Source organism: Fulmarus glacialis, unplaced genomic scaffold, assembly GCF_000690835.1.
Source record: "Fulmarus glacialis isolate BGI_N327 unplaced genomic scaffold, ASM69083v1 scaffold33545, whole genome shotgun sequence".
Lineage (NCBI taxonomy): Eukaryota > Metazoa > Chordata > Aves > Procellariiformes > Procellariidae > Fulmarus > Fulmarus glacialis.
The window spans coordinates 24,835-33,128 of record NW_009215536.1 but is presented as its reverse complement, the minus strand read 5'-3'; the positions used below and the strand labels follow the sequence as shown (position 1 = coordinate 33,128).

General features: G+C 43.1%; 1 protein-coding gene across 1 annotated transcript; it reads left to right on the top strand.

Moving 5' to 3' along the window:
* Nucleotides 1-4,766: 4,766 nt before the first annotated feature.
* Nucleotides 4,767-6,752, top strand: LOC104077669 (protein Wnt-9b-like). The gene is made up of 3 exons (XM_009578976.1): nucleotides 4,767-4,887; nucleotides 5,105-5,370; nucleotides 6,266-6,752. The coding sequence occupies exons 1-3, from the start codon at nucleotides 4,767-4,769 to the stop codon at nucleotides 6,740-6,742; spliced, it is 864 nt and encodes a 287-aa protein (XP_009577271.1). The 3' UTR covers nucleotides 6,743-6,752.
* Nucleotides 6,753-8,294: the final 1,542 nt, after the last annotated feature.

Below are 8,294 nucleotides of genomic sequence, written 5' to 3'. Positions count from 1 at the left end.
AACCTGTCCTCATCCAAACACACCTGACCAGCCTGTTACTGAGTTTCAGCCCTTCAGTAACGTTTAGTAGCATTTACTGAGTTCCAGTCTTCAGTATTACTGAGTTTCAGTCCTTTGATAATGTTTAGTAAGTTAATGTCTTAAAAAAAAGGGGCTGAATAAGCCAATATTAACTTTGATAAAATTAAAATGTTAATTTTAATTAGCATTGGGATTGAAACTTTTTAACATTACCATTTAAAATTATCAATTTTTATTAAAGTAAGTATTAAGTTAATATTTTAGTAAACCAGCACATACAAGATCAGATTTACTTCATTGCAAGGCTCTATTGTGGATTTTTTAGCACACTCTGCAAGAAGCTGTTCATTTTGAGTGACTTTCTGACATCTGTACCTTCATCAACCTCAAAAAACTTGAAAATGACAATTGAATAATCCTCATCTTCAAATAGCTGGAAAACATTTAATTATCTCGTGGTGGCATGCCTCAACATTTCCATGGACTCCTGACTGACAAAATAAAATATCACCTGTAATTTAAAACCTGTTTTGGCAGATGAGGATAAGTGTTTGAAAACTTTTATTACACAATCTTAAGGATCAAATGATGATTTAATACAGAAAAGTATGCTATATACATCTCCTATATGAAAGGACAGTTGGCTGGAAGCAGTTATTAGTTCTCATTTTCCTTTAACTTGCAAATAGGTTAGTTTCTTTCACAAAAAACATGAACGCTCTCAGCTGCCAGCTTTGATCTGTTTCTCACATATTCCTACTGCTGTTTTGTTGCTGCCTTGGAAATTGTTGGCCAGACAATGGACTATGCTCCTTTCACCCAAGTAGTGATGAAGAGTTTTAGAAATTATTAAATCATTTGATATTGCCATGGTCCTAGAGAAACCGTAAAGAAAAACACACGCTTTTTAACTGTCTTTAATGGTCTTATGAGTGCAAGAGGGGAAAAAATATCATGTCGTGGTGAGATGGTTCATTTTTGTAATAGGTGAAAAGGCACACTTAATTTGCAGTGACAACTGAAAATCTTCTGTGGCTGATTGGGATCACCTATGCGTTTCTTGCTTCTACAGACGCCAACATCTTTTTTCCTGTATTCACATACTTTTAGTAAGTAAAAAGAATGCCAAGGGCTTTCTGGTTTTTGAAATGCCAGATTTATTTTCACAGTCTGCACCATTTGTTGTTTTACATTGACACTCCTCTGGATACAACTGGGAAACTCCTTTTGCATAACCTACAATCCCTCTATGACTATTGCAGTCGATTATGATGGCTATTACTCTTCACTGATCTATGCAAAATCCTTCTGCATTCCTTCTCCACTTCTTTAAAAATCCATGAAAATAGGTAGATTTAAAATTATTCTGGACAGACATTTCAAGCCATCTTGTTGCACGGTGGCAGTTGGTGTCTTTATATAAAGTTTGTAAAGCAATGATGATCTTTTTGTTTCTAAGGTTTGCCCTAAAGGCAGTCAATTGCTGCTGGCGGTCAGGTAAGCAGTATTTAATCTCAAACAACATGGTGTTTTGGGGAAAAGAAATACCTATAGCAAAGACAACTCAGATCCAGCCACTCAGAAAAATCCTTCTTGAGAAACGAGCACTCTACAATCCTTCCCTCCATCAATCCATTTCTTTGCTTCATGCTGGTCAGATTCTTTGACCTTTAAGCCATGGTTTCATTGATGTCACGAGGGATCTAGGAATGGTACAGCACAGTAGTGGTGGCTCAGAGACGTATAATTTCCATCACTGGAGATCTTGAGAACTCAGTTGGACAAAGCCCTGAGCAACTTTATCTGGCATTGGAGTTAGCTGCTTTGAGCAGGAGGTTGTACTAAAGACCTTGAGAAGACCTTCCATCCTAAATCTTTCTACAATTCTATAGCTTTCTGGTCTGCTCTGTTTTTTTGTTTGTTTGTTTTTTTGGATTTTTTTTTGTTTGTTTGTTTTTTGTTTGTTCCCCCACCCCCCAGAGAAATGTCTCTTCCACTTGCTCTGAAATGCTCACACTATCTTTATTGTAGCATTGAAAAATCTCTGACCTTGAGCATCTTGCCTTTGGCAGAATCACCAGATGGCTAAACTCTTCCTATTATAGTTTTACTTGTGGTCTAGAGCACACTACACCACGGAACAGTGTCTTGCCATTGCAGCAAACTTCCTTCTGTATTTATTGGCTGCTGAGCTAAGAAATAATTCCAGAGAGCTCAGGGGAAGACTTGGACATGTGCAAGGTCCTACCAGGGGGAGCTGGCTTGCTTCAACATCTTGGAATTCAACTCTCTGCTGGATGTTTGCAACCAAACTGACAAGCAAAGACATCTGCATTTAGATGTTCCCCCTTGCATTGAGTGTTTAAGATTTCATTATAGTCACTGGCAACTCAATGTGGTCAGGAGATTGACTCATCCCTAAACCAGACCCTGACAGCCTGGGCATCGGGTCCAGGCTCCACTGGCTGTGGTGACAAGAGCTCCATTGACATAGTGGGAGGATAGATACCCAGGACACATGGAGAAACCTCCACTTAGATCTTCTCAAATCATGTTTGTTGGAGCTGATCCCTGCTCATTTGTGCTATGTCCTACTGAAAATCCAGCTTCTACAGCTGCTCTGCTACTCATTGTTATTCCACAAGGACTTAAGGACCATTCAGTTTTTCCTTTACTCGTGATTTGTGAATTAAACAATTAAGCAGTGATCAGTCCCTTATAACAATAAGTAGAAGGAATCATATTAGACTTTTCAGACAAGCATTTGGCAGCCTGGTGACATTGAACCTTTGCCATAAAAGGAGGTGGGGGGGGAAGAAGAAGGAGACGATTTGAAAGTATGCTCGTTATCGTCAGTTACTGCTGTCTGCAGTGGCCTGACCACAAGCAATGGTCTCTGATTTCAAGTGGGTTGAAATCTGGCCAGCACTTACGTGGAGTGCCACAGAAGAAACCAAACCATCACTGTTCAGAAATAGCAGAAGCAGTGTGGTATTCCACAAAGTCAGATTTAGCAGGGTATGTGGAGCTGACTGGTACTGCTAGCTTTATATGGTATGGGAAAGTGTTTCTAAAATGCTATCCTCTCTTCTGGTATCAGTATGTCAGATAGGATATTGGGAATCTGGTAAGCAATTGGAGATTAGCTACCGGAATAATTTTTCAGTTTTAGGATCTCAAATGTACCTTATCATCTCTTATATCCTTCTTTTGGGTTAGCCACTGTTTGAAAACGTGTGAGCATCATCTTGCTATCCGTAATCTGTATTGACTGTGTCCCATATCAGCTTTTCCAAAACTTTTGATGGATTTGGTGACATTTTTTCATTATTATTCTAGTACCCTGAGAGATTTTATAGAGCATCATCAACCAGAGAGCTTAGCTGCAAGTTACTTGTCCCAGTGATACAGCAACTAAAATGGTGAAGTAGGAAGCAGTTTGTTGATTGACCTCCTTGATCTCCTCCGCATTTTCTTGACTCTCTCATCCACATCCATACTGTTGCTAGATGTTTCATCTAAAATTCTGGAATTCCAACGAGCTCCTATGAAGTCTATATTGAAGTTGCTAATGCAGCCTCTCCATTATGTTCATGATTAGTCCATTTTTCATTCTTCTCACTGATAGCTATCAGAAGAACTCTTTGTCTTGTTCTCTGGTCAGATTTATGGTGACTTCACCCAGATCTCAGCTGTCAGTGGTCTGATCTGGGAATTCTTTGAGGGAACAAAATGATGGAAAGATTTGAGGTTGAACTGGATGAACTCTAGAGGTCCCTTCCAACCTCTGCTCAAAGCAGGGCTAATTGCAAGACGAGGTCAGGTCTCTGTGGTTCTCCCTCTCTCTTCCATTTTTGGGGGAAACAGATTTGTTTCCTTCTGATGTGGAAGGAAATTTGGCATTTTCCAATGCGGAATATTTGTTTGCTTCAATGTGTTTCCTTCCATGCAATGTGAAAGTGTTCTATTTTTCATAAACCAAAATGTTTCTATTTTGGCGAATCTTATCCATCCCTGCACGCTGAGCTATTGATCACTCATCTGTCTTTCTCTTCCTTGCTCTACTTCCTAAATTGTGGACTTGTTAAGCAATTTCCTATTAATAGTTTTAATTTCTGCAAATAAACTCTGGAGGAAATGTTAAGATTTTCCCCTGGATTAAATAGGAGAGGAAAGAAAAAATCAAACCAAAATATTTTGGGGTTTAGGTCAGATTTGTGTCAATCAGTGTTTTCTGGAACTTCTGTGGAGCTCATGGGTGCCATATCAACATGCCCATTCCTATCTGATTCCATGTCTTCAGACTGAATTTCTATTCAGGCACTGTACTTTCTTTCCTGGTTAAAATGTCATGGTGTGTCATGGTTACATACCTCAGGGCAAATGCAGCCAAGCTGGGAAGCCTGCTTTAGAAAGGAGAATAGCTTCAGAAAGCATCACCGCAGTCACTGGGAATTTACAGGGAAGTCAGAAAATCCACTCATGTGCAGGAGAGTTCATCCTTCTTGCCCAAGATGTCCTTCAACATAGAACCTTTCCCAACCAAACTACTTGTGATCTTTCCATATGAAATACTACCATACTGTGGCAGCACAGTCCCAGGTAAAAACATTTTAAAATAACGGGTCAGATTTTTAAAATGTTTTTTCAGTCTCTACTCAATATTTCCTGATTTTAAGCCGCAACATGATTTCAGTGACAGTCTCTATTCACACCGATCAGCTCTGTGGTGGGGGTGAGGACAAATGGAGTTTCATGACTGTCGCTTTTTGCAGTTATTTTCCCAGGGCTGTTTGGCTATTGCCACCCATCCCGTTATTCATGAGTGGTCTCCTGGCTCCATGTTGAATCAGTCACAGCAACCAGGTGAGACTGGTGTGTTACTACACCAGTTACTTCAAACATGGTATTGAGATTCTCTGCTAGGAATGGTGTGCAGGTTATGGAAGAGTTTTGTCTCTTTGTATTTCTAAGTATTGTGCTTGGTTTTAGTTCATGGACAGTCAGGAGAGCCAGTGAGGTGGATAAACACCTTATTTTGCCTTTCCTGCTCCTACCTTCTCCTAATCCTTCTCCTGTGCAGGTTTTAAGGAAACTGCCTTCCTCTATGCAGTGTCCTCCGCAGCTCTCACCCACTCCCTGGCCAGAGCGTGTAGTGCTGGGCGCATGGAGCGCTGCACCTGCGATGACTCCCCAGACCTGGAGAACCGCAAGGCCTGGCAATGGGGCGTTTGTGGAGACAACCTCAAATACAGCACCAAGTTCCTGAAAAAATTCTTGGGTCAGAAGAGGATTGGCAAAGACCTGCGGGCCAAGGTGGACATCCACAACACCAATGTTGGCATCAAGGTGAGGAGCTGCAGCAGCAGGCCTAGAAAGAAGTTAGGACTCAATGCAAGTCTTCTAACCCATCCTCAGCCAAGGCTGTTTGTGAGAAGGATATTCACTGCCCCTACTCACAAACCAGACTTGTTTACCACTGTGTCGTGGACCTTATGGTACTGAGAGCTCCCTGGAAAGTCTCCTGAACTCTGGTGTGAGGAGTTGCATGTTGAGTGTCATAGTGGCATCCTGTATCCTCTAGTGGCATCAGGGGCTGAGTGACAGCTGTAAAACTCAATGGCTGAATTACCCCGTGGGTTATGCCACAGCCACAGGGAGTTTTGAGAACAGCTAGAGCTTCAGAGCTGGTGGGACGTGTGAAGTAGATTAAGGGTTGACACACTTGAGATCAATTATGAGTCTGCTGGCGATTTGCTATGGAACTAGTCATGTCACAAGTTTGGGTCAGGGAGACCATTAAATCAAGCATTTTGGCCTGTATGTTACAGGCTACTGACTTATCATTGTTTTCCATTTACTGAGTCCAATTACTTGTTTGATTAGAGCACTATCTTGATTTGAATATACCAAAGGGAATCCACCATGCTGGAGATACTCCGTTTCATGGTTGACTACTCCTGCTATTCCAAATAGGCTTAGTAAGAATTTGACTGGCCTCAGTACTCAGCCATTTGTCCTCATTCAGGCTTTCTACTCTCTGGTTCACCAGTCAACTCTGTAGCCATTTCTCTGTTGTTTGTTTGTTTGTTTGTTTTTCTTTTACTTTTTCCTCCATAAAATAGGAATAATACCAATAAAACTGAAGTACTTCCAGGCTGTCTGCAATCTGAGGTGTTGCCTCTACCCAGAACTAGGCTCATGGTCCTGGCAGATAATGACTACCACTTCTCTTCCTCATCAGGCTGTGAAAAACGGTCTCAAAACCACATGCAAGTGCCATGGTGTCTCCGGCTCATGTGCTGTCCGGACATGCTGGAAACAGCTTTCGCCTTTCCATGAGATTGGACGACTGCTGAAGCTGCGCTACGATGATGCCATCAAGGTCTTCAGCACCACCAATGATGCTGTGGGACACTCGGAGCTGGCTGGCCCACAGAGACACAGCCATTCCCCCAAGCACCCTGCTTCGCCCCGCTCTACTGATCTGGTGTACGTGGAAGACTCCCCCAGTTTCTGTCGTCCCAGCAAATACTCCCTGGGAACTGCTGGGAGGACCTGCTCTCGGGAAGGCAACTGTGACAGCATGTGCTGTGGACGAGGCTATAACACCCAGAGCCGGCTGGTTACCTTCTCTTGCCACTGTCAAGTGCAGTGGTGTTGCTACGTTGAGTGCCAACAGTGCATGCAGGAAGAGGTGGTCTACAGCTGCAAGCAGTAAAGTCAGTGCTAGAGGGTCAAGACAAGTCCTAGAGTACAAGAAAGCAGTAGGGAGAGACAGACATGATTCTCTGCTGTGGGGTGAGGGCAAAGGCAAACACCAAAAATGTCCAGTGCTCCTATTATCTCAATGTTGAGATCCTCCGATCTGGGGAGAGCCCCTGTATGAGGGGTGAAAACCAGAGGTTTTGTCAGGTATTAGATCAGGAAGGAGGGACAGAGAGTGGGCGTCCTGTGGGGACAGCAGGAACACTGAAGCAGTCAAAAATATCTCTCTTGAGCTAAAACTTGTACTCTCATCTGCAGGAATATCCCCCTCCTCCATCCCTCACTTGCACTTATGTAAATGCATTGAGGTGGTGACACTGAAATACTGAGGGTTTGCACCCTGGTTCCTGGAGAGAAGAGAATTAACAGACCGGGGAGGCAACTAACCAGAGACTGGATCCTGATGGAGCAGGGACAGCCGTGTTCCTGCACCAAGGCAAAAGGACTCTGGCAGCAGCGGGTTTTCAGTGCTGTTCTCTGGGAGCTGGTTGAATCCTTTCTGCTTTGAACTCAAAGACACACTGTTGAGTAGTCTCACCTTGATGCAAGAATTGTGCCTCAGAAATACCAGTTTACAAACAGATGGAGCTCATGTCCATCATCTCCAGGTCTATAGTTTGGACGTTAGACTTCAAGTGCATTTTAACCACGTTTTAACCTTGCTGTACACTGGAGACCTGGAATTGCCTGTTACAGTGCATGTATCACAGGAACTCAGCTGAGGCCTGTGAAGTTACCCCTCTGCAGCGTGCTGCCTTGCAGGGGCTTATTTTATGGTGGTGGATCCAGGGTGATGATGCCAGTTATGCATCTCTTTTCCTCCCTCTCCCTCCCCGAATCAAACTATCAGTCGCCTTTTTGTATTGTGTGTATCACTTTTTGCCCTGGTGCTCGGGGTGCATCACATCCCATAGTTCTGCCCTGTGCTAATGACAGGTAAAATTTCTGAAAGGGAATTAGGAACCCCAGGAACTGGGGCATCGTAAAAATTTGCAAGTCATGAGTGACAATCTCTGCACTGAGGAGTTAGATATATCTAGACAATGCAGGCATCTGGCATGAGAGAAGGTGACCTGGGGGAAGGAGCACAGCCCATTACGGAGTTGTGATCCCCTGACTTTGAGTCGTGTTTTTCTAGTTAACTTTAAGTTAAACACAACAGAAACAATTTTGTTTCTCTGGTTGTGTCTTAGAGGCAGTGAGGCAGTCCCTGACCTGGCCACCAGGTCCACAAAGAGGGGTGTAGCACAACCTGTCTGGATGTTGAGCTCTATTACAGTGCTTGGCAGTGTATTTGCCTCCTGCAGGGCTCCTCCTGGTTAATCCTGCAGCAGCAGTTAGAGCGTTTGTACTGTGAGCGGCTCTGGACAGTCCCAGAGATAACAAAGCTGCTGTATTTACTCAGTTTTGGTAATGGTTGTAAAGCAGCAAGCAGGATGCCAGTGTGGAGATGGGCTGGTGCTGAAAAGAATATTTAAATCTTTAAGCTCAGATCAAAATTCATT

Excerpts from the sequence above, each read along its gene's own strand:
- LOC104077669 (XM_009578976.1), top strand. The coding sequence starts at position 4,767 with ATGGAGTTTCATGACTGTCGCTTTTTGCAGTTATTTTCCCAGGGCTGT. Across the intron at positions 4,888-5,104 it reads GAATCAGTCACAGCAACCAG|GTTTTAAGGAAACTGCCTTC; the intron begins GTGAGACTGGTG and ends TCTCCTGTGCAG. Across the intron at positions 5,371-6,265 it reads ACACCAATGTTGGCATCAAG|GCTGTGAAAAACGGTCTCAA; the intron begins GTGAGGAGCTGC and ends CTTCCTCATCAG.